Source organism: Fusarium poae, chromosome 2 (assembly GCF_019609905.1).
Source record: "Fusarium poae strain DAOMC 252244 chromosome 2, whole genome shotgun sequence".
Lineage (NCBI taxonomy): Eukaryota > Fungi > Ascomycota > Sordariomycetes > Hypocreales > Nectriaceae > Fusarium > Fusarium poae.
In genome coordinates, this window is record NC_058400.1 from 9,670,785 (window position 1) to 9,694,825 (window position 24,041).

The following is a 24,041-nucleotide window of genomic DNA, read 5'->3' on the forward strand; positions in this document are numbered from 1 at the left end:
ATCGAAGCTGAGGGACCAGTTCACGTCTTGTCGGGTAATGATTGAGGTGCTAACTTCAACACATGTTCTTTATACCATGGCCAATAAACCTTTTCCGTCCAGCCCTTGAGCCTCCGCACGCCCGCTATGGTCTGGAACGTACCAAGGGGAGATAGCGTATCACCAAAGTTTTGACTAGTCCAGAGCACCTATCTAACGGTTAGTAACGGCCTGTATCGCGGAATTTCGATTACGCATCAACTTACCGTTCTGCCTTCCTTGTGCGTCGTAGCCACCAACTTCCACTCATGTCCCTCGACGACTAATCCCGGAATGAACGAAAGTTTGTTAACCGCATCTCCCGCATGCTCGAAAAGTAGTTTCCATTGTGCGGCCTGCCAAATTCCAATCTGGAGAACCGCTTTATCTCCGGACCCGTCCAACCGCTTCGTCTCAATACTGACACTAATAGGCCGCTTGTTGAGAGGTGTAAATGTTGTATGGTTGACGCTTGCCTCAGGCATCCCGCGCTGAAGGGACTCGATCGCACTTTTTATTCGTGGGTCGTCTTCAAGTTTGGGGTTGATGAACATGGCGTAGTCGACTCTGGCGCCAGGTGCTTGGGGTATACGGTAGCGTGCTGTGATGTTTGCACCCATGCTGAAGAAGTCAGATCGGATTGGTTATATAATTCAGACAAGAACTCACCATGGTACAAAGCTAACCAGGTTCCGGGGCAGGCGATCAAGAGTGAGGTCGAGTAGTGGCGAGTGCACGAGGTGATTCCATCCTGTTTCATCTTGTTGCGTTGAGTCGCAATCTAACGCTATATCGACGGTTCTCATAACGTTTTCAATAAGACTGTCTGGCTCTGCCCACTCGTTGTCATCATAGTCATATACAGAGTTGTCAAAGTCGCTGTAAAGTCTAGAGTTGATCTCGTTCTCGTGTATTTTCAGCTCTATTGTCGGCTGAGTCAAATCAGTTAACGTGCTTCTAGGCGTAATTGGTCCATTTAATATGTCAACTAACCTCAAGACAAGCTGGAACAACCTTCCGACCCCTCTGTATTGCTTTCATCTCCTTGATAAGGTTCACTAGATCGCAGGGAAGGTCTCGATCTCGCAGATCCATGGGCTTCCGTTCAAGGCCTTTGGGGTAGAGTGAAAGTTGCGGAAACAGCCTTGTCGGAGAAGACCTGTTCGACGTTTGGCTGACTGAAGCGGAAGACAGCGAAAATGTATCGCTGTCGTCCAGGTTTAGGATGCCTCGTGCTTGTGTAGGTGTCGCATCTTGGTCTTCTGTATTGGCATCGTTCGCCTTTCGCTTCTTACGCGTTTGAGGCGTCTTGGTAGGAGATACCATGTCGGTTTTGGTACCGGTCGAGTTGGAAAGGGATGTCGGTGGCGAAAGTGGTCGGTCGTGATCGTATTTGCGCTTCTTGGATCGTTCGTCGTTCTGTTTATTGTGCTGTTTAGGAAGAGGAAGAGAAACATGTTCTAGCCAATCAATGATAGAAAGTTCCTCGCGAAAATGATGCATTTCACCGACACGAAGAACAGTTGCAGAAATGAGGCAGCATCCGGGTCAGCTATGGCAATACTAATGAATTATTGATGATGATGATAATCATAGAATCAGCGTGGAAGTGGAGTGGTTGTACCGAGATAAGATAAGAGAAAGTTGCCACAGAAACAACGAAGCCGTGTGGGGCTATTGAATCAGCCAGCCACATCACCAGCCATCACTAGCCACTGTTCAGGTGTCAATGGCTTCCGAAGAATGTACAGGCGCAGCGCGCTACCGAAGGGTCCAAGAATTAGGGCATCTACGTTGATTACCACTATCATGAAAATCTAGTAATTGACTGACATTTGACTCATGAAACCTTGCATGGTAGACTTGACACGGTTGGTACTTAAATTTAAACTTGGCAAATATGTATGTATGTATAACGTATTTGATAAGCGAGTGTCGCGTAAATCCCTCACCTTGCATCATCACTATCAGATTAACTACCTTTCAACCCAAAAACATGCCAGAGGCTAATCAAGAGGGTAAAATCCTTCTTGCGCTTCAGGCCCTTCAAAATGACCCAAAACTAAGTACCCAACGCGCTGCAGAGATATATGAAGTCAATCCCCGTACATTACAACGGCGCCGACGTGGCATTCGATCACGACGCCATATTATACCAAATTCGCGGAAGCTGTCTGATTTAGAAGAGAAGGTCTTACTTGAGTCTATTTTAGACCAGATATCGCGAGGCTTTCCTCCCCAGATACGTATTGTTGAAGAAATGGCCAATCGACTCCTTGCTGATCGCGATGCATCACCAGTTGGCAAGCGCTGGGCTATCAATTTTATCAATCGGCAACCAGGGCTCAAAACGCGTTTTCCACGGAGATATGATTATAAGAGAGCTAAATGTGAAGATCCGGCTATTATTCGCAATTGGTTTAAGCTCGTACAGAACACAATTGCGAAATATGGTATCAATACAAATGATATCTGGAATTTTGACGAGACCGGTTTTATGATGGGCATGATTTCAACTGGCAAAGTAGTCACAAGTATAGAGAGGCGTGGAAGGCGAAAATCAGTCCAGCCTGGAAACCGGGAATGGGTTACAGTTATTCAAGGGATCAATGCAGCAGGCTGGGCTATCCCGCCATTCATCATAGTCAGTGCTGGATAGCCACGCTATGAAACCGGACGTCAGTATAGTTTCAGTTTCATATGAACTGGTTTCAGTTTCATACGAAACAATATCCAGGTGCAGTCCAATTTTTTGACAAGCTCGGCATCGATATGCACCTTATCTCCAAGTACCCCAAAGATGTTTGGCATTGTCTGCCTACCTACACTACCAATTCCCTAGGCTCGCCATCACTTTCTGCCCCCTTACTCATCTCTATATCTTCTTGGAGTATCCTTACAGCCGCGTCGATATCCTCCGCTTCTTTAAACACCCCTGCAAGGAGCGGCCTGCTCTTTCCCTTTGGAACACTTATCCAACTTTTAATGCACTCACATGCCTCTACCATTTTGGCAGACATCCTACTTCTATCCCATCTAACCTGTCGTTTTGCGCCTGAGAAGATTCGCTCTGCTTCCGTAGACATGGAGGCCTGAAGCGCTTTGGGATTCGACGCGTGGGATATCATACCGGAGATAATGCAACCCCCAACAATACTTGCCTAGAGGCGTTATCAGAAAAGCTTTTTAACGAGCGAGAAGTAAGTGAAAGGCTATGCGGTGACTTTTTTCCTGTCCCAGCTAAGTTCCGCCTAGATTATCTTCGACCCTGTCCGCCGCCGTATCCGCTGTTTCGGCCATATTATTAACCTTTCCCTTCAAGCTTTCCTTCTCGCGCGCTCGAAAGAAGCTCTACAAGCTTCTCTTCATGCCACCGGCGATGTCGCTGGTGCACAATCTGTCGAGACTTTCTCTGCTGCCCTCGGTGAGAGTGCGCCTCCTGCATCAGATATTCCGGTGGATCAAACACTGGAAGAGAACCATGGGAGGCAGCAAAGAGACAGAAATGCTCGCAGAGTAGAATTTAGTGGGTGGTAAGGTATTGGTGCTCTCCGGAAGCTCCACCATCTTGCAGTCTGGCTTCGTAACTCCCCGATTCACAGCGATGACTGGCGCGAAGCTGTGAATCGCAGTCTCGGCATCGACAACACAACGCGATGGTCCTCATGGTATAAAACCATCAGTGTTGCCCTCGATAAGAAGGTACAGATCGTCCAGTTTATGGTAGACCATGACAAGGACATTGGCCTCACTAATCTTCTAACGGGCGCTGACTGGGATATACTATCGAAAACCCATGCTTTTCTCCAGCCTTTTACTGAGGCAACGCTGATAACAGAAGGCGATAAAGCGAGCATTTGCAGTACACTGCGGCTGATGGATGGTCTTCTCAGCCACTTCGAGAAAGCGAAGGTACCCGATGTCTACCTCGGTTTAAGATATGATAGTCGCTGATTTGTTAGATACACTACTCGACCCCGGAATTCCATGATAGTCGCATGCTTCATTCTATTGAAATGGGATGGTTTGTACTCAATAAATACTACACCATGTCTGAAGAGGCTCCCGTTTACGTCGCCGCTTTTCTTCTCGATCCACGCTGTCGGAAAGCATACTTGGATAAGAACTGGAAGAGTGCATGGATCAATCCGGCGATTGCGGGTGTCCGACAGGTATGGGAGGAGGAATACGATATCAACAACAGCGTCAATGATATAGATGGAGACATTGTAACTACTCCAGAAGATACTCCAGTCGCGCCAGGGAAGCCGCCTTCGCAGCTACAGCTTTTGCTGCAGGAGATGGAGGTCGAGACGGCTGTGTCAACAGACAGTGATAACCTAGAGGCATTTATCGATGCTCCAGCTATCAAGATTGATTGCGAACCTCTAGAGTGGTGGTGTCGCACTGAACAACGACGGCAATTTCCACGCCTTAGCCGTATGGCCATCGATATACTCTCGATAAACCCTCAATCAGCAGAGCCTGAAAGGACCTTCTCCGGCGCGCGTAGGACTGCGTCATGGGACCGGCTGTCGATAACGTGCGAGCGAATAGAAGAAGTTGAGTGTCTCGGCAATTGGATACGGAATGGGCATATTGTAGCGAGTCGGGACGGTGGACTGGGACTAGTGTGCGACCCGGACGGTGTTAATGGCAATGTAGATACAGAAATTAGTGATACAGAGTAGTGTGGTGATTTTTGACGGTTCACAATTTTACTCAATAAGTTCATTAGAGTACGTTCTCACGACTAACGATGCATCGAGGAAGTGGGCGGTGTCACATGACGAAATTATATGAGTTGACTCATGAGTCTGAGTTTAACTCATGAGTGAGTCATGATCAGATCGAAACTCATATGATTGAGTTAGGGGGGGTCGAAACTCATGAGTTAACTCAAATGCCCAGGTATGCTGCCCGTAACTCATTTTATATGAAGGATTTGAGTAAAATCGCCTGTGAACAACATCTGGAAGCAATGCACAAGCGAATTAACGTACAATCTAACTCAGGGTCCAAATCCAGCGCCAGAAATCTAAAGTTTTATGAGAAAATTCTAACTATCTCAGACTTCGATAAATTCTCTATTCCCAGTTTTGCCAAATTTCTCCCATTAAACAGGTAATCTTCGTTATTGATCCTCGATCCTAAGAAAATAAATATTTCCATAAGGCGCGAATTGAAACCAACTTTCAGGCCAAGCTGAAACCAAGGAACAAGCGAACACGGTATGTCCTGTGTGATAACGCGATGTGCCATACTGTCGGGCGCCCATCTCGTCATGTTATGAGGTTTGGAATTCAGTGCGAATTCCCGCAACGTCCGGTATGATGTTCCGTAATATTTGTTCATCATCTCCAAGACCGATTCGAGTTGGAAATCGAGACGTCTTCCGATTTCCAATCGATCTTGATCGAGTGCAGTCATGACGTCGACAACGCTCTCAGTCATACAATCCGGATAAAGGCCCAAATCACCCTTTGCACTTTCAATCCAACCCACGTTGAGGAGGGTAGGCACGACGTGCATAATCGCTCCGATGCATGCCATGTCGAGTGCCAAACAATTGGGGTACCACTCCAGGGGTTGCGGAAAGATTTCTGCAATTTCATCGCAAAACGACTGGCTGAGGTTCGCGGGAAGTCCTGATATAGGTAGCACCTTTTTTATGCTCTTCACCATTAACTTCCCATTCTGGATCTTGGAAGTAAACGGAGAAGTGGCAACCCCAAGAATTCCTCGCGCCTTGATCTGCCGGTGGGCAAGTAGAGGAAAGAAATTACTCGGGACAGCAATAATCGTGTGGCGAGTGAGGTCTTGATTCGTACCCCCTATGTCGGCGAGTATAGTCTCGTGAGCGTCTGTCGGCACAGCAATAATAAGAATCTTTGCAAACAGGACAGCGTCCATTAAGCTTTGAGTGATTTTCAGGAGGAAATTGCCGTCGATCTCCCCTGCCGACGAAATCCTGCCGTCGCGGCCAAGCTTGTTGAGTGTACGCTGATGGCCTTCATTGGTGTGAAGAAGCACTTCGTTGTTGCATTGTATAAGGTGTATTGCGAGAGAGATGCCGCATGGGCCAGCGCCAAAGACTGATATTTTCATGTTGTGCTGCTACACCTATTCTAAGCGGCCCTACGTACATGAGGGCGAAATATTTATAGGTTCATCAGGAACTCAGACGTCCAGCCTCTCCGGAGCCAAGACGCCGTGGCAACTGACGATCCGGACTGATTGCGTACAGAGCTAATTCAAGCGATGTGCATTACGGAAGGACCGCCCGTAACTCCAACCACACCTCGGAAGCACGTTGAAATGAATGGGGACGGGCGATGCTGGTGTGAGCTCTGCCGCGGGTCAATGCCAAACTTGCTGCATGTAACCACATTTATACATACCCCTCTTAGATGGCGTGATGGACAAGTGAATAAGCAGGTGTCATCCTATCAGCCACGTCATTGACTCTGGCAAGGTTCGCAAAAACAGGAGTGGGACATAAATAGATAGAGATATCTGCACAGTGCCCCTTTTCTTTATTCACCTTCAAAGACGCGCCACCTCTCCCCTCATCAGAATATAATTTGAGCCTCTCCATCAAAATGTCAAGCCGAGTAACTCGTCTTAAAGTCAGCATGGCGAGAGAAGGCATCAGCGTGATGGTGCTGTCGAAACCCGAACACATTTGCTACTTGACTGGCTTCAACGCGACCATTTGGTCCCACCCCGCATTCGCGATTTTGACAGAGGATAGTGCCAAACCTATCCTTCTTGCAAACGCACTCCGCAAACACAAAGCTGAGAACACTCCCGGCGTTCGCATCAATCACTTCTACGGACATTGGTTCGGCGCTGAACCGACAGCGTCAAACTGGCCTGAGGCACTGCAAATCCTCGTCGCCCAGGGAAGCTCTGTGGGAAAGAGGATCGGGATTGAGCGCAAGTTCATTTCACTGGATTTCTACGATGCTTTGACGAGCGCACTGCCGGATGCGAAATTCGTTGGAGTCGACGACCTCCTGCAAGAATGCCGGAGCGTCAAGGATGAGGATGAAATCGCGAATGCACGTATCGCTGCTAAGATCGCCGGCGCCGGCTTAGCTGCAGCGAAAGAACGAGCCCATGCCGGGGGTAGCGAGTACGAAACATTCTTCGCCGCCAAATGCGCAATGTACAAGTTGTGGAGCAAAACCTATCCCGATGCCGACATCCACGGCTTTGGCTCGTTGGAAGGCGGCAAATTTGACGGATTTGATGTTTGGGTTCTTTTTGGTGAACGAAAATTCATGCAGACCGCCTCACCCACCTCGCGCAGACTCGAAGATGGAGAGGCGGGTTCAGTGCTGATCTGGAGCGTCATCAATGGGAGGCATGTTGAATTGGAGGACACCGTCTGGAAGGGAGAACTGTCCAACTCAGAAAAGACGGCAATCGCGGACGCAAATGAGATTCGTGGCGCAGTCGTTGAATTAATTCGACCTGGGTTACCTCTCTCTGCTCCGTACGAAAAGGCTTGCGAGATGCTGGCGGAGCGCGGCTACACAAAACCCGCCCGTATCGGTCACAATGTCGGACTCGGTCCGCATGAACAAGGTTCAATCGACGGCTTTGCTGCAGGCTCATTCAAAGCCGGAATGATTGTTGCGATTGAACCTAACGCCAATATCCGGGGAAGGTTCAAGACTCAAATATCAAGAACTTACCTCGTAACAAGCGAGTCATGCGAGTGTCTGAATCCCGAAAGCGACGGTTAACGGGGGATTATCTGTTGCGTATCGTAGACCTTCGGAATGAGAACTATTGGTTCAGACAACAGGTTAGATAATTTATTTAACTTATTCAATGCGCTTGGAGTTTTACATTCTGTCCCTGGTCTACTTCTAGTGAATACGTCAGCTCTTCGGGGACTCCTCCCACAATAGACTAGAGCGAACCTCCTCCGTCCGACGGCTTTGATTATTACTACCCCAACGTGGGTATCCCCTGCACTTCTCCGCTAATCTCAACACCGCCGGACCAAATAGGTCAGAAATTGTAAGGTTGAGAATCGTTTGGGCAATACTGAGAACCCAAAATGGCCACAGATTTTTCATCAAACGGTAGTGAAAAACTCTGAGAGCGATCAACACTGGGATTCCAACAAACGGAAGCGTCAGAATATTTCCGGAGGTAAGATTTGATTTGAGACGTTGAGCATATCTTCAAGTGACTGGTGGTCTTTGCGAGCTACGTCGCCTTGGACCAGTAGGACGAAGACTGATGTTGCTGCAACCTTGACGAGGAGGAACGAAGTGGTGGCATAACAAAAACAGTTGAACAAGAATACGCAGAACGACATCATCCAAATTACCATTTTAGGCGCCCGAGCATTAGTCGGATGTTGCTCCTCGCCGTGGACGTGGGATGGTAAGCCGTCAAGTAAAACTCGTCTGACTGTATGAAGATCGGAGTTCATATTAGAAACTTAACTTCTCATGTGGCGGCTGATTTTTGACGTCTCAAGGATCTTGTGAAAGGCGACGGTACCGCCCGTTGAAGAGCTATGATAACCTGCGATGGCGTCTCGAATATCGGCGCTGAGTGCTGGCACACGCATCGTCTGTTTGGCCTCCCATGCGCACCAGGTCGTCATGGGAAAGGTCATGACAAACTGTCCCACCAAGTTGGCGAGACCCGCCGTAACCTTAAACCAAGTCCTCTCGTAGCGGTCGGAATATTGTGAATGGAAGGCCACAATCATATAGGCTATCGTCACCCCATACGGTACGATCTGGCGTTTTACCAAATAGGTCCACAGTAACCTCGAATCGGTATATGGGAACATTACCAACCTTCACGACGAATGCGACCACGGAAAGAGTCCAACTTCCAGTGGAAGGCCGAGCAGGAGTGGGCAAGCGCTTTAGTCATGCGACCGTCTTGCTGGCCACGGCTTCACTAGTGCGAATTCGCCAACTTACAATCCCGCCAGTTGGTTGGGAGCACGCTCTTGGCACTGCTGCACGCCAAGTTAGACAGCTCCGAACAAGAGACATATTACGCGGCACATTAACTATTCTGGACATGACCCGCCGCCCATGACTGATCACTGATCATCTGAACGGATTCCTCAGTATCCCACATCTGGCTATCCTGTAAGTCGTTCAAATAGCCACTTGCGCCATCAATGCCCGCCACCGTTTCCCGCATTAGCCCCCCTCCTCGGTTTTGTTATCCGGCAGCTATACGATCTACGAGGAACCAAATGGGGATGCCGTGATTGCGCGTTCTGCCGCTGTATGGATACGCTTCCGGGGTTTTCCTTGCGACGGACACTTGGGTGGCGAGGTTTTGCGTGATTTTCGACGATGTCCGGTGACGTGCTCCGCAATGTTGTTGATGAGGCCGCAAAGATGGCATCTTATACGCCATAGTGCGGTCCGTCCTGCCAGCGGCGCTATTGTCGGGGCATAGATTATCGGCACCGGGCGAAGCGGCTTCCTTCCAATCGATCTGTCCTACAGAACAACACACTCGTGGCATATCGACTGGCAGCCAGCCAAGCGCATCCTCCGGCCGATCATAGCAATAATCGTACATCAAGTTCAGCCTGGCAAAAACTGCATCGGAGCGTCTGAACCGTGAGAGGCCTACGTAATCCATGGAACTCGCAAAAATATCTATGGAACGTCGCATGGCCTCCACATCTCCTGAATTATTGCCAATATCATTGTATTGTCAAGGGGTGCATATTGTATTACCCAATATGAACATGACTCATATGGTATTTATTGCCAAGAACCCAATATATCGTTAGTGTGACAATACACCCAATATATTCCACGTAACCCCATCACTATAATTCTAAATCTAGGAGACCCTATAGATAGATTGAGTTTATGTCGCTAAGGAGAACGAATCTTACAGAAAGGAAAGTATTTTCCATACACGACCCACTTAACTCTAATTAATAGGCCCTGCCTTCAAAGGGGAATAAATGCTGACCAGGGGGCAGATGGAGTTGACGCGTATATCGTATAGACCATATTCTTGGCCAAGTCCCATCGTGGCCTATGACGTCTTGATGTGATTTGGCCAAGAAATATTTTTCTTGATATTATAATTAACACCTTCTATCTAGAGTCTATGAAGTCCGGATTCTTATTAAACCCTGAGGGTATGTATATATATGCTGGTTGTTTAACTGTTACATCGCTCTCGGGCTAAGGTTGTTAGTTGGCGATCAACGTTAAAAGTCTCCGCCGGCACACCTCCCCGTCTTCGGCCTGTCCATTTCTACCTTCTCGCCAAGGGAAGCATTTTCGCTGAAACTCGCTGATATGAGTCTTGGCGTGGATGATTCTTACTAATTGCGTGATAGCGAGCAGGGGTTGTTCGCTCAGGCCACCGAATATGAATATCGTGATGTCTTTATAGCTCCCGATCAACACTGCCAAGCCGTTCCTTGTTTGAAATAAAGTTTGATTCAGGCGGTTTCGTAAGGGTGTCCGGGCTAATTAGTAGTTCTAATTTGTGTTGACGCCGGATAGGCTACAGAAACTCGCACATGACCAGCTCTTAGACGAATATCAGGACAGAAGAGAGAGTGATCATCAGTCTGGAAAGATGATGTTATCCTTGCTATTAGGCTGTTCGGATAAACCTATTCTTTACTCCCGTGTTCATGTTTCAACTAAGGCATGGCGTGTAATATTACCTCGAGGTCACAATTAAACATCTCAAGCAATCTCTGCAGTAGTTGCGGAAGCCAGCACCATTCTACAATGCCTCATCTGGCCGGGGCGGCACACCTAGGGATACGGATGTGACGGAGAGAGGGTTGCATATAATACGGTATGACTTTCGTTCGGTTACATTGCCAGGGTAGCCCTTCAGGGAAATATTGAGAATCGCTTGCTCAACTTCCATTTCCAGGGAAGTAGTCAACTACTTATTATAACCAAATTCTATACCCATTTGAATACTATACAGAAGTTCTGCTTTATAGTGTATATGTGTGGACTGAGATTTAATATAATAAACAGATTGCTAAAGCCATGAAATATCATTATGACTCGAATCACTCTACCCGTTGACTCATGCGGGCCGAGCCCGGCCGAGCCAACCTAAGCAAGCTTAGTTAGCCACTAAAGTGTGACACATCCATAAGGATGCCGTTTTGGTGTAAACTAAGGCATTTTCTAACATTTATTTATACTGATGCCCTCAAATTAGGTCATGGCATAGCGAAATTAATAAAATTGAAGCTATATTGAGAGTCTGACTGACTATCGAGTCCATCTGAGTGATGTAAGGCGCCGTTGTTTGGGTTGCGGAACAGCTCCCCAGCCAAGTTGTGCTGTAGGTACCTTAGCGCTTTGAGGAAGGATATCTCTGTCACCACTACAGACCAAGAACACATATCTACAGCTGCAAGGGCGCCTGATGAATGTAGATCGATTCCAAAGCAAACCAGTCTAAATCAGTGGACTAAGGTATATCTCTAACTACCTTTGACTGGATCTAGGCCACGATCCCGAATAAAGGCAGTACCAAGCAAACACATTCCAATCAGAGGCACTTGCAGTACAAATACACTATGACTCGCAGACATGTAGGCATCCAGAACACCAGGCTTCTCACGCATCGAGTCTGGCAAAACATATGTTGAGCTGGCAAGACTTTTATACTCCGTTGGAAGGGTTCCACTTAGACGAGACTGGAGTACTGCAGCCGAGAAAGCAAGGCCACAGGCACCACCCATACAACGATAGAAGTTTCGACTGGAGATGATGACAGCACGGCGGCTCTTTGGCGAATGTGCTTGAAGGGCAATCAGGGTGGGTTGAAAGATACACCCAACTCCTGTGCCAACGACGGCTAAAATAACAGCGATGACAGCAGGGCTAGTATGACGGCTGAAGATTAGAGCAAGACCCGCCCCTCTATTTTGATGAATTGATCAGATATTGTATCGGAAAGTGATGATGGTTCGGATGCTTACAGAGTCCATAACGCAAAGCCAGTCTTGAGCACCTCGCCGTATCTTAAACGACGACTAATGTACTGTCCTGAGACGATAGAAGCGAGCATCTGGGCACCCACCAAGGGGGTGTAGAGTGCTGCAGAAGTAATCGCGTTGTAATGGTGCGGGTTCTGGAGGTAGAGAGGAACGTAGTAAAGGTAAGACTGATAGACAGCACCAAACAGGAAGTTCTGGGCCAACATTATGGACAGGGTTATGTTTCCGTAGATGTTGACTGAACAGGATACATTGCATTAACGAGATGTAGACTCAATAGTCAGACAAGACAGACTCACCCGGCATCATGGGAAGCTTCGCCCATTTCCACTCCCATACGATAAAGGCGATAAATAATGTGCCGCCAACAGTGAGCATACTAATCGATAGAGGAGAGTCCCAGGAAAAGTACGATCCTCCTGGCCAACAACATGAGATACAGAGTGAGATAAAAGGACCGGGAATGACTCACCTCCAGAAATAGGAATAAGAAGAAGAATGATCCCAGTACCTGACACCACTGTGCCCATCCAATCAATCTTGCTAATCCCCTCCCAAAACCTAGTAGTAGCAGGCTTAGAAGGAAGGAAGAAATAAGCGAGCACCGCTGTGCAGAACAATAACGGTGATAGAAGCCAGAAGAACGCTCTCCATGATGTTTGGCTTATCATCCCTGCCGCAATGAATGGACCAACGACATTGCCAAGCCCAACCGTAGCCCCAATAACACCTTGGATCTTGCCTCTCTGCTCAAGAGTAACAATATCCGAGATAATGATGTTGCAGAGATTCTGCACACCACCACCTCCAACACCTGCAATGGCCCTGAAGACGTAAAACATGATTGCATTGCGGCTAAGCGAACATAGCAAATCTGCGACGCAGAGTAGTAGAACAGCAGATATGAACACGACCTTGCGACCAAACACGTCCGATAGCCTGCCATAGAGCATCTGAAAACATGTGTTGGAGACTAGACTGGCTGTTCCGGCCCAAGAGATAGTGCTCTCGGCGTTGAGGTCGTGGGCGATGGTGGGAAGAGCGACTGAGATGCCGTTTTGATCAATGGTGACGAGAAGGAGTGAGGCGGAGAGGGTCGCGAGAGCAACGACCAGTTGGCGGCGTGGAAGAAGGTTGGTTTGGTCGTGAAGAGCCTGTTCATCTTTGGTGAGCTGTTGAGCCGCCATCCTATCTGTTGATGAATCGATACACGTAGGTTCTATACGACCTGAGCTACTATCTTGTCTGCGGAGAAGATGTTTTAGATAGGTGGGCCCTTGGACTGTTAGATTGATTTATTGCAATATTTTTCTTGTATCCAGAAGAGGGGTGAAACCCCCCTCGGAGAGAGAAGAACGGACAAGAAACAAAGTCCACGATCAATAATATCATCACATCCGAATCCACATTTTCTATGCTCACCCCATCGTATTTGGTTGGTTGGTTGATTGTACTCGGTTTTAGCCGCTTTTTAACAGCAGCCATGCCCGGCTAGTGGGGTTTGGCCATCAACCGAGCGACAGGCCCAATTCATTTTCATTTTAGCTAACACACTTCTCAACGATTCTTCCACTACCTGCCCGCCAACATTCATCTGACCAATCTCTTGCCTTCCTTCGTCTACTGCCATCACTCTCTTCTGCAGTCTGTTTTTTTTTTATTCCGCCGCCGACTTAGTATCTTCATTTGCTTGTCGAAGGTCTTGGTTCTCAGCCCTTAACAAGGCATTCTCGTGCATTATCGCCGTGGTTCCCTTAGGAAGAGACTTGAGGGCTCCTAGAATTGACTCTGGGGAGCTACTTTAGTGCCGCCTGATTCGTCTATTGAAGTATTCACACTGAAATTGCGCTTCAAGCACGGTCTTTGGCGTCTTTGAGACCCAAGGGGCTGAGGGGCTAGCTACTTTCTCGGCAGGCGTTGGGGTCCGCCGCAGCCGCACAAGCCCGGCTCCTCTAACGGCTGATTTTCAGACCCCGCCAATACGCCTTCGCTGGCTCGTGAGTTATCCACGAATATCATGCATGCCACCGCACTAAGATTACATGCTTTGTGGGGTTGATAAAGTAAGGCGAGGGGTGCATATATGCATGGTGAGTACAGGACGTGGGTCGTGGCAGACCTGCGGGTCAAATATTGGTCAGAGCCAAGATATCCCTCAAAACATGGTTGTCGTTGTTGTGGACTCGATTGTATAACCCACAGGGGTCTCAAATCTTGACGCTAGAGTAAGCTTTTTTTTTTCGCTAGTTATTTCAAAAAATATACGGTGGCCGACACTGGCGTGTTACCACGGGCCTCTGGTAATCAGAGATGGGCCTTGAACAGGCTTCACAGGTCTTTCAGTCGCTTTCAAAGATGGAAAGTATGATGGCGAAGATGTTTGTTAAGGTATGGCCAATCTCTCACGTTCAAAAGACCAATGATTTTGTGGTTATTGTAACATAAGTAGTTACTACCAAGACGCTAGTAGCAGCAGTAACCAATCGAGCACTAAAACAACTTGTGCCAGCGGTGACCTCGACTTGGTGGGGATTTCCAGATGAGCGCTGATATGGTATCGCAGCGGAAGGCTGGCTGCGCGCAAGACTGGCCAAAGAGGGCTGTTTGTCTCAGCGCTCATCATAAATCAATCAAATCAACTTTGAGGTAAAAGTTGATTTGTTTGATGGGGCTTCGGTCCAAAGTTGATTTGTTTGGTTTGATTGGCTCGTCTCAATCAATTGTATGGGAGGCCTATATATTGAGTATGTGAAGGTATTACGCCGGATCCATTACCGACACAACTGCCCAGCTTTACCCCGCCGTGTCGGACCCAGTTCCTCAGACAATGAACTCGCTCCAGCGTGTCGGCGCCCATTGCGAGCCTTTGCGATGTTACTGATAGAAGAGCTCCTTTAGAAACTTGTGCTCGAATATTGTGAAGGGCACATCACTGTCAATGACGAGCCCAACACTACGTTCTTGTACAGCTTTGACCTTTGCCTTTGGTATTATGCTCTGGTCAAGCCGTGGTCGTTTGGGAGTTGCATGGGACTGGAGATCGATCGCGCTATCGTCGCTGGGGCTTGATTGACTCGCTGGGGTGATCCGATGGGCTCTGTGCAAGTCAGTATATTGGATATGTTGGTATAGAGGACGGATCCATACTTGCGAAGATGACCTGCTGCAGAAGATGTCGCTTGTACTGAGAAGAATTCTGGCCGACCCTTCGTGTCGCATCGGCTGCAGCACCACACATGACCAATGGGCTGATCCTGGTGATTCAATTCAATGAAGAACATGCCGTGCGATCTGATCCAACTTTTTCTGCCTTTTGCACCTTTCCGAGCTAGCGAATCTTCTTGAACGAAGCGGCGGTTCTTCCAGACGACCTTCGGTAGATCCTCAGGGGCAGCTAGTCGGGTTTGGGGCTTGGTTGAGACAGTCGCGAGAACGCAAGCGAGTTGCTCCTCAGACACCCAAGTCGCCTCTCTGAGCGGGTGAAGAATGATTGCTGCCGCAAACAAGGGAGATTCTCCGAGATTGTCACAGACTTGCGTATTGTGATATGCTAAAGTGATATCACACTGTGCTAAAGTGCTAAAGTGATATATATCACCGTGAATATATATCACACTTTTTTTCAGCTAAATGTGATATCACGATAGCTAAAATGCTATCGGCCGTGTGGCATGCTTATCCGATAAGATTAGATAATCTTATCTACTTTTGTTGGATCTACTCTAATTCTATTGGCTTGTGTCATCGCACAGACCATCGAGGCGCACAACGCGACATTTCCAGGTTGAGGATACACGAGACATGTGAGACTCAAGGTCGAAATGGTCTTCTGACCGTGAGAACATTGGCACGGATAGAAAGCTCCTGACGGGAGATATCTAAACGGGCCAGTTTTGTTTGCATTACTTCCAATCTACGGAAAATCAGCATGTTTTGAAGTTCATCGTGGAAGTTTTTACAAGTCGGGCTTACCCTATATCTCAGTGCTTGAAAGATACCAGAGTGCTCACGTATTCCCCCACACTTGCGCAAGTACCCTCTAAACAATATTAGTCGCATTTCATGGTCACAAAGATTCGCTTTTCAACCTCCCCCACGCTGGACATAGTCCTTATGGGAATTGGGAAATGGTCTCATTCAATAAATTATCGTTGAAATTTAGAAAGCAGTCGTTTATGGGCTGCGGGGAAATATGATTGCTGCAGTTGCACGATACCTATCCTGACGTGTAAGTCTCGGCGGTATAGATGTATACACTAACACATCTTAGCACATCCACATAGCCTGGGCATTCAAGACAGCAAATCAAGCTCGATCGCGTCAGGTAGCGTCAGGGGTCGGTTGACGCGTTCAAGAAATGAGAGTTTCAGCGAACCGCGCCAGTTATCACGATTTCGATACCCGTTACTCGAGTTCAAAGACTTGGCATCGAATTATTCTATCAATTCAATTCCCGTTCATCCACCCGAGTGTTGATCTGTCACCGATTACGCGTGAATCATCAGAACAGTGTTACAGGTCTGTAGCAGGGTCAGAGGTCGTCATACCTCGCCTCTTTACCTATAAGAAGGAGGAGAGCAAGAACAACCACCAATCTCATCCAGTACCTATAAGAAGGCCATGAGTTCATCTTCAAAAGTTATCACTGATACCCTTACTCATCTAGGCATCAATGATCTGCCCTTCGAATCATCTAGCTTCGACGTCATTTTCCGCACCACTCATCCAGATAAGGCCAAACTAGGGCCATCTGGCAAACGAAAAGACGTCTGGTCGTGTTATGTATGAATGCCTTCATTGTCCCCCAGATAGTCCATGGTCAAATGGAAAGCGTGGCAATGCTATTTACCACGCGAAAAGGAAGCATGCCTCTATTCTTCAGACGGAGGCCAGTACCGTAGACGAGCACGACACAGATATTATTACCCGGCCGTCAAAGCAGCCTCGGATGGTCAATTTTTTCAGAGTCGGCCATCAGATGCCACTTTACGCCGCGTCTTTAACCGACAGCAATATATAGAATCGATTGTCGGTCTGCTCACACGCCGTCGTTTACCATTCTCCGCGGTGAAATGGGATGAGATGCAGGATATCATATTGGCATGCAATCCGGCTATTGAGGATCTTCTCCTCACGTCCCGCGACGCGGCGATGCGTCATATTACCACTACTTTCGACTTATACCGATCCCAATTGAAAGCAAAGCTTCAGGCGTCCGTATCGAAGATCCATCTCTCGACCGATCTCTGGACATCGCCTCATCGGCATGGCATTTTAGCAGTATGCGCTAGATGGGTTGATAATGGCTATCGACTTCAAAAGGCCCTGCTAGCTATGCCTGAATGTCGATACAGCCACAATGGCGGGCGCCAAGCAACTCTAATGGCGGAAGCAATCGAAGAATACGGTATTGCGAAGCAAATCGGCTATCATACCGGCGATAATGCTACTTCAAACGATACCTGTTTAAAACATCTCTCACAAATGCTACAGGATAAATATGGTGTATGCTATTTAGAACGCTGATTAATAGGTAGTTGGTTAACTGAGTCTAGGTATCTTTCCATCCCAGCCAGCGTCGAATCCGATGCATCGCTCATATCATAAATCTCTCCCTTCAAGCCTTTCTCCTTGCGTCCTCGAAAGAAGCTTTACGCGCAGCACTTGCCGCTGCTAGCGACGTGACCGGCGCCGAGATGTACGAACAATTCTACTTCACACTATATTATATATCCGCCAACGAGCCAGCATCGCGGTCTGAAGGTTCGGGACAGCAAGAACAGTCTTTCAGTAAGATATGGAAGGGAAAGGCTAAAAGGGCCGCTCGGAAGCCCCCCGATTTCAAGGATGACAACTTCAGAGGCTGGCAAACCATCCCGGCGATGCGTAAACTACATAACATTGCGGTCTGGCTTCGAAATTCATCTATCCACAGTGATCTATGGGAGGATCGAGTAGGCTTGCGGCTTGGGATCGATAACGACACCCGATGGAACTCTTGGTATAAGCTGATCGATAATCTTATCAGAAGGCAATCACAGATCAAGCAATTCTTGCTTGATTACGATAAGGAGATCAACGATAATATCCTCAACTCATCAGATTGGGATTACCTTGAAAAAACACATAGATTTCTCCACCCATTCGCGTCGGCAACTTTATGGGCTGAGGGTAAGAATTCTACATTGTCGCAAACATTGACAATTATGGATGGTTTATTACGCCACTATGAAAAGAACAAGGTTTGCTGTCTCTTGATAGACTCTAAACCCTAACTTGGCTAATTATCCAATCTAGGAACATTACTCGAAGCTAGAGACGCTTGATCGCCGTATCCTTCATTCAATTGAGATGGGCTGGTTCATTCTCGACAAGTATTATACGATGACCGAAGATGCGCCTGTTTACGCTGCCGCCCTCCTTCTTGATCCTTCAAAGCGAATCAGGTACATTGAGCGCCACTGGCCAGAGTCATGGCACGAAAACGCCATTGCTGGTGCCCGTACAATTTGGGAAGAAGAGTACAAAACTCAGCCTGAGACTGGACCTGCAGAGTCGGTTGATGAGGTATGTGCTTCGCAAAAGCGGCAGCCGAACGAGTGGGACGCTTTACTTGAAGAGTTGGAAGTCACCGAGGATCTGGGTGATTGTATGGACGATCTTGAAGACTTTATCAAGGCAACACCCATCAAAATAAGTGGATCACCACTTCAATGGTGGTGTCATAAGGATCAGCGGAAGACTTATCCTCAGCTAAGTCGAATGGCTATTGATATCCTCTCAATCGCGCCTGAATCAGCTGATCCGGAATCTGCTTTCTCTGGTGGTCGACGTACTCTCTCCTGGGATAGAGAACGAATGAGTTGCGAGAATCTTGAGAAGGTTGAATGTATAGGTAACTGGCTGCGTGAAGGCCATATCCAGAAGGCTGTTTATGGTGGTATGGGTGTAATTACTGATACGGGTTTTCATAGTGGCGGCGATGAAGACTCCGATGTTAATTTTGATTGATTTGCGGATGTCTGACAGCATAGGTGGTAAAGTACGATAGTGATACCAATTGTTCTAAAGTGCTATAGTGATATCAATCGTGCTAGAGTGCCATAGTGATATCAATCGTGCTAAAGTGCTAGGGTGATATTCTAGCACACTTTTTGCGAATATGTGAATATGAATATGAATATCACTTTAGCACTTTATATCACAATACGCAAGTCTGGCTTGTCATAATACTCATTCAGCTTCTTCCACCCGTTGTTGATTGATGCCCGAATGTAGGCTCGATGGTCCGCTGGTAATGTGCTCTTTTGCGACGTCTCGGACGCTGATCGTTTCTCCGCCGTAGAATAATCAGCCCGAGAATGCAACGGTAAGGCAGATTCTACGAATATCGGAGGTTGACTCCGCTGTGGTAGCGCGTAAACCTCATCCTCCTCAAAGCGGGCAGGGAGACGGCGAACGCGGCTTGGCCGACCGTTGGACTCTCGGAAATTTGCTGACGCCGTTGCAATCCGCTCCGCAGCATCCACTTGAGTTTCTCCCATCGTCTCCTCCGTAACCTCACTATAGAAGGCCTTCCAGTCCTCAAAATGCTCCAACAGATATTCCATTCCTATCACCACCTCCCACAGGCGTCCATGGCTGTGGCTGTCACCTTTACCCCAGCCTTGCGTCCGCATCGTCTGAAGGTATATGGGTTTGAGAATCTCGTTGACTTCGCCAAGAACCCGCCAGTCTTCGCTGGACAATATGTCCTCCGCCGGGATCCGTCTTGCCCCGTCTTCCTCTTCTTGAGTTGCAAAGATAAATGCTCTGATATCTGTCTGCTTTCGAAAAGCCCTCTCAATCATCATGTAAGTGGAGTTCCACCGCGTTTCGTTGTTCATGACAACCTCGAGCTCGGCCGTGGATTCCTCGCAGAGCCGGTATTCCTCGTGATCCTGCTCTCAGGCAACTCGCTTGACTCGCTAGACTGGCTAGCTGGGGTGATCCGGTGAGCTCTACGCAGGTCTGTCAGCTGCTGGATATCTTGTCAATGAGATTGAACGGGATAAGCACAGACTTTCGAAGATGGTCCGCTGCGGAAGACGTGGCTTGCACCGAAAAGAACCCCGCTGCGCCTCTCATATCACATCAATTGCAGCACCAGACGTGACCTATCGGTAGATCCTGATAGTTCAGTTCGACAAGGAAGGTTCCATGCGACCTAATCCAGCTCTTCCTGCCCTTTGCACCTTTTCGAGCCAACAAATCCTCTTGGACGAAGCGACGGTTCTTCCAGGTAATCTTGGACAGATTCTCAATGGTCGGGTTGGGAGGTAAAGCCAGTGCTGGATAGCCACGCTATGAAACTGAAACTGGGAGGAGTTTCAGTTTCATAACACCGGACGTCAGTATAGTTTCAGTTTCATATGAACTGGTTTCAGTTTCATACGAAACAATATCCAGTTGCAGTCCACCTTATTTCCAAGTACCCCAAAGATGTTTGGCATTGTCTGCCTACCTACACTACCAATTCCCTAGGCTCGCCATCACTTTCTGCCCCCTTACTAATCTTTATATCTTCTTGGAGTATCCTTACAGCCGCGTCGATATCCTCCGCTTCCCTAAACACCCCTGCAAGAAGCGGCCTGCTCTTTCCCTTTGGAACACTTATCCAACTTTTAATGCACTCACATGCCTCTACCATTTTGGCAGACATCCTACTTCTATCCCATCTAACCTGTCGTTTTGCGCCTGAGAAGATTCGCTCTGCTTCCGTAGACATGGAGGGGATGCAGAATATGTCAATAGCCATACGGTAGAGGGGGAAATTCTCTCGCTGCGTCGGTTCAAGCCACCACTGTAAGGCCGTTTGTTGTCCAATCCCAACCTGTGAGCCCTGCGAAGTATCGTCAGAACCAGGCCATTAGAGGACTTCAAATTACTTATATAAATAAAGCGGTCGAATTCATCCTTCACCCCACTCGCTGTGCTGTACACCTTCTGCCTCCAGCGATCTAATATGCGCTTCGCGGGAACGGGAGAACCAGGCGAAGCAGGCCCCAAGAGCTCATCAGAAGGCTCCGATGACAAGGGAGCGGGCGAGGCTGATGACATGTTGTCGGACAATTAATTCCACAGGGGTCAGTGATGGCACCAGTCAACTGATAAGAATTATCTAAAGAACAGATGAAATTGAACAGCCATGTGTTCGTGTCGTTAGGATTGGAGTCCTTGATGCGACAAGCCGGATGTGAAACCAGAGACACGACTCTAAAGTACAGGCCGCGTTTTATATCCAGGCGCACGAACCTAGTGGTGTTATGCGACACATATTTACTATTAGCACGTTTCTAACTGCGTTGAAGGCATTTGTTTGCGAAATTTTCTTGGTAAGGTACTAAGATATTTGGGACTCATCAGCTGTATATGAAACATATGAAACCGACTGAAACATATGAAACTGGGGGAGTTACTGTTTCATACGAAACCGGGTCCATGAACTGTTTCAGTTTCATATGAAACAGTATGAAACAACACGCGTGGCTGGGTAAAGCTCCAACGGCTGCTTCTTCCAACTGCTTGGCGACCGTTTTAGGCTGAGACAATCGTGAGAAGACGGAAGAAGGAGGTGTAGGTCAAGGTGTCAATGTTGTTGGCGGAAAGCCAGCTGGCGACGGGGAGAGTGGCGAGTTCGACATCCTACTGGTGAAATGGAATAGAAACCACGTATAGAAGGGATTATTTCGATGGCGCAATATGGTTGGAAAACGCATTCCACATTGCATACGCGCGGTGGGGTCATGCTTTAGATCACGATAGCAGATACTTAGCTTTGCCGCTAATTCCCCCGCTATTTAAGAGTAGACTTCCATCTGCGACTATCTAGTGTAGGGTAGTGGCTCGGGAAGATCTAGATTTTCCCTCGAGATTAGACAATCACATAATGCATATGTAATAACGTGAATCACAAGTATGTGAGCCAGACAAGTATGTGAGCCAAAAATCCCTCATCCTACATCATAAGTATCTAATCAAATAATTCTCAAGCACCCAGTATGTCACAACCTAATAAAGAAGGTAGAATCCTTCTTGCACTTCAAGCCCTTCAAAGTAACCCAAAATTAAGCACCCGACGCGCTGCAAATATATATAAAGTCGATCGCAGTACATTACGTCGCCGCCAGAATGGCGCTCAATCCCGCCGCGACTGGACCCCAGGATCACGAAAGCTATCTAATCTAGAAGAAAGGACTTTAGTTCGCTTTATTCTAAAGCTAGATTCCCAAGGGTTTCCCCCAAAACTGTCTTTTGTTGAAGCAATGGCTAATTGTCTCCTCGCTGACCGCAACGCGTTACCTGTCGGCATACACTGGGCTAACAATTTTATCAAGCGACAACCAGAGCTCAAGATGCGTTTCTTTCGGAGATATGATTACCAGAGAGCCAAATGTGAAGATCCGACTATTATTCGAAATTGGTTTAGGCTTGTAGAGAACACAATCGCGAAATATGGTATCCAATCACATGATATTTGGAATTTTGATGAGACTGGCTTTATGATGGGCATGATTTCAAGCGGAATGGTCGTCACAGGTTCAGAAAGGCTTGGAAGACCGAGATCAGTGCAGCCTGGAAACCGTGAATGGATTACAGTCATTCAGGCGATTAATGCGGAAGGCCAGGCGATTGAGCCGTTTATCATTGGCGCGGGCCAAAATCACCTCGCTAACTGGCATGAAGAACCTACCCTCCCGTGCGATTGGGTTATTGCAATGAGCCAAAATGGCTGGACAAATAACGAACTGGGTCTTGAGTGGCTAAAGCACTTTGACCGACGCACAGCTGATCGATCAGTTGGTTCCTATTGTTGAACGGATCGCGTGCGCCTTGATGTCCTTAATTGTATGTGTATTGTTCAACTTCCCCCCCCCCCCCCGCCTTCCTTGGAGAGGGGTCTGCTTATTATGCTTTCCTGAATGGGTCTAGGGTCGCCGACAGCTGACCGATAGGTCACACGATACCCCGTGCGGCCATCCTACTGTTCAACAGTTATGTCAACCCAACATCGTGCTTCTTCCGGTAAGTCTCCACCTAGACTTTTCATCATCATGCGACACCATGCCTAACCGTGTATCCAAGAATTCCTCGCGTAAAGATCGTGAAATCCAGACGCTCGCGTTATCTGTTGAATTTTCTAACGAAGAGGCTGACATGCCTTATACCCGTTGTTTCCGAAATGGCAAGAAGTGCCTGATGTCTGCGGACTCCGCTCGTTGTAGCGAGTGCATTCGTTCGAAGAAGTCTTGCGATAGTACTCGAGTTGCTTCATCCCGTAGGGTCTTCTCTTGTAAATGAGTGTTTTTCTTTTTGTGCCAATTTCAACAGTGATGACTTTGATGAGACAAGAAAAGAAACTGGAAAATGATGAAGATGAGGCTAGCGAAGATTTACTCAGGCTCCATGAGGAGATGGCGGCCCTTCAATCCCGTTTATCTATTGCTGCTGGCCGTTTGTCGCGGATCCGAAAGATTCGTAATCGTGTGAAGGAGAAACGTTCTGAGGCGACCCGTCGTGGTCTCCAAGAGGTGGATGAGGCTGATAAAATATTGTCTGGTCTGGATGCTCATGAGAGTGCCGTGATCCAGGATCTTCAAGTAGATCATGTTCCTAACGATGTGGATTGGTCTTCGTTGGGTTTGGGTGATAATTTTCTCGATGCCTCCCCTTTATTTGGTCTTTCTGGTGGAAGTTCTTCAGGAGTCGCTGGGCATTGATCAGGTGTTTCGGTGGTTCCCATGTATTCTCGTTTTCTGGGTAGTTTTTCCATTTGATCAAATACTCCGTTTGTCCGTTTGTTTTCCGCATGTCTCTAATTGCTTCAGCTTCGTAGTTTTCTGGTCCGTCGATTTCTTCTGGTTCGTTGCCGATCTTGACTTGGATCGTGTCGGCGGCTGATTCGAGTAAGGAAATGTGAAAGATTGGATGGATCCTGACCTTCGGTAGTAGGTCCAGTTCGTAGTTGTTTTCTAAGATTTTT

The 24,041-nt window shown here is 47.7% G+C and overlaps 9 protein-coding genes across 9 annotated transcripts; 2 read left to right on the forward strand and 7 right to left on the reverse strand.

Moving 5' to 3' along the window:
- Positions 1-20: 20 nt before the first annotated feature.
- FPOAC1_007282 (uncharacterized protein) lies at positions 21-1,521 on the reverse strand (the record flags this gene model as incomplete). Its single annotated transcript, XM_044851750.1, has 4 exons — positions 21-188; positions 246-639; positions 688-950; positions 1,012-1,521. 4 exons carry the CDS (start codon positions 1,519-1,521, stop codon positions 21-23), a joined length of 1,335 nt encoding a protein of 444 aa, XP_044710462.1.
- Positions 1,522-4,827: 3,306 nt separating this feature from the next.
- FPOAC1_007283 (uncharacterized protein) lies at positions 4,828-6,126 on the reverse strand (the record flags this gene model as incomplete). Its single annotated transcript, XM_044851751.1, has 2 exons — positions 4,828-4,835; positions 5,283-6,126. The coding sequence occupies 2 exons, from the start codon at positions 6,124-6,126 to the stop codon at positions 4,828-4,830; spliced, it is 852 nt and encodes a 283-aa protein (XP_044710463.1).
- Positions 6,127-6,620: 494 nt separating this feature from the next.
- Positions 6,621-7,772, forward strand: FPOAC1_007284 (uncharacterized protein; the record flags this gene model as incomplete). Its single annotated transcript, XM_044851752.1, has 1 exon — positions 6,621-7,772. The coding sequence occupies one exon, from the start codon at positions 6,621-6,623 to the stop codon at positions 7,770-7,772; it is 1,152 nt and encodes a 383-aa protein (XP_044710464.1).
- Positions 7,773-8,170: 398 nt separating this feature from the next.
- Positions 8,171-8,662, reverse strand: FPOAC1_007285 (uncharacterized protein; the record flags this gene model as incomplete). The annotated part of the gene is made up of 2 exons (XM_044851753.1): positions 8,171-8,447; positions 8,514-8,662. The coding sequence occupies 2 exons, from the start codon at positions 8,660-8,662 to the stop codon at positions 8,171-8,173; spliced, it is 426 nt and encodes a 141-aa protein (XP_044710465.1).
- A 2,838-nt stretch (positions 8,663-11,500) lies between these two features.
- On the reverse strand, positions 11,501-13,206 carry FPOAC1_007286 (uncharacterized protein; the record flags this gene model as incomplete). The annotated part of the gene is made up of 4 exons (XM_044851754.1): positions 11,501-11,942; positions 12,002-12,257; positions 12,319-12,438; positions 12,492-13,206. 4 exons carry the CDS (start codon positions 13,204-13,206, stop codon positions 11,501-11,503), a joined length of 1,533 nt encoding a protein of 510 aa, XP_044710466.1.
- Positions 13,207-14,893: 1,687 nt separating this feature from the next.
- On the reverse strand, positions 14,894-15,864 carry FPOAC1_007287 (uncharacterized protein; the record flags this gene model as incomplete). The annotated part of the gene is made up of 3 exons (XM_044851755.1): positions 14,894-15,116; positions 15,167-15,569; positions 15,774-15,864. 3 exons carry the CDS (start codon positions 15,862-15,864, stop codon positions 14,894-14,896), a joined length of 717 nt encoding a protein of 238 aa, XP_044710467.1.
- A 3,351-nt stretch (positions 15,865-19,215) lies between these two features.
- Positions 19,216-19,905, reverse strand: FPOAC1_007288 (uncharacterized protein; the record flags this gene model as incomplete). The annotated part of the gene is made up of 1 exon (XM_044851756.1): positions 19,216-19,905. One exon carries the CDS (start codon positions 19,903-19,905, stop codon positions 19,216-19,218), a length of 690 nt encoding a protein of 229 aa, XP_044710468.1.
- Positions 19,906-20,152: 247 nt separating this feature from the next.
- On the reverse strand, positions 20,153-21,118 carry FPOAC1_007289 (uncharacterized protein; the record flags this gene model as incomplete). The annotated part of the gene is made up of 3 exons (XM_044851757.1): positions 20,153-20,362; positions 20,601-20,900; positions 21,002-21,118. The coding sequence occupies 3 exons, from the start codon at positions 21,116-21,118 to the stop codon at positions 20,153-20,155; spliced, it is 627 nt and encodes a 208-aa protein (XP_044710469.1).
- A 2,004-nt stretch (positions 21,119-23,122) lies between these two features.
- On the forward strand, positions 23,123-23,778 carry FPOAC1_007290 (uncharacterized protein; the record flags this gene model as incomplete). The annotated part of the gene is made up of 2 exons (XM_044851758.1): positions 23,123-23,336; positions 23,390-23,778. 2 exons carry the CDS (start codon positions 23,123-23,125, stop codon positions 23,776-23,778), a joined length of 603 nt encoding a protein of 200 aa, XP_044710470.1.
- Positions 23,779-24,041: the final 263 nt, after the last annotated feature.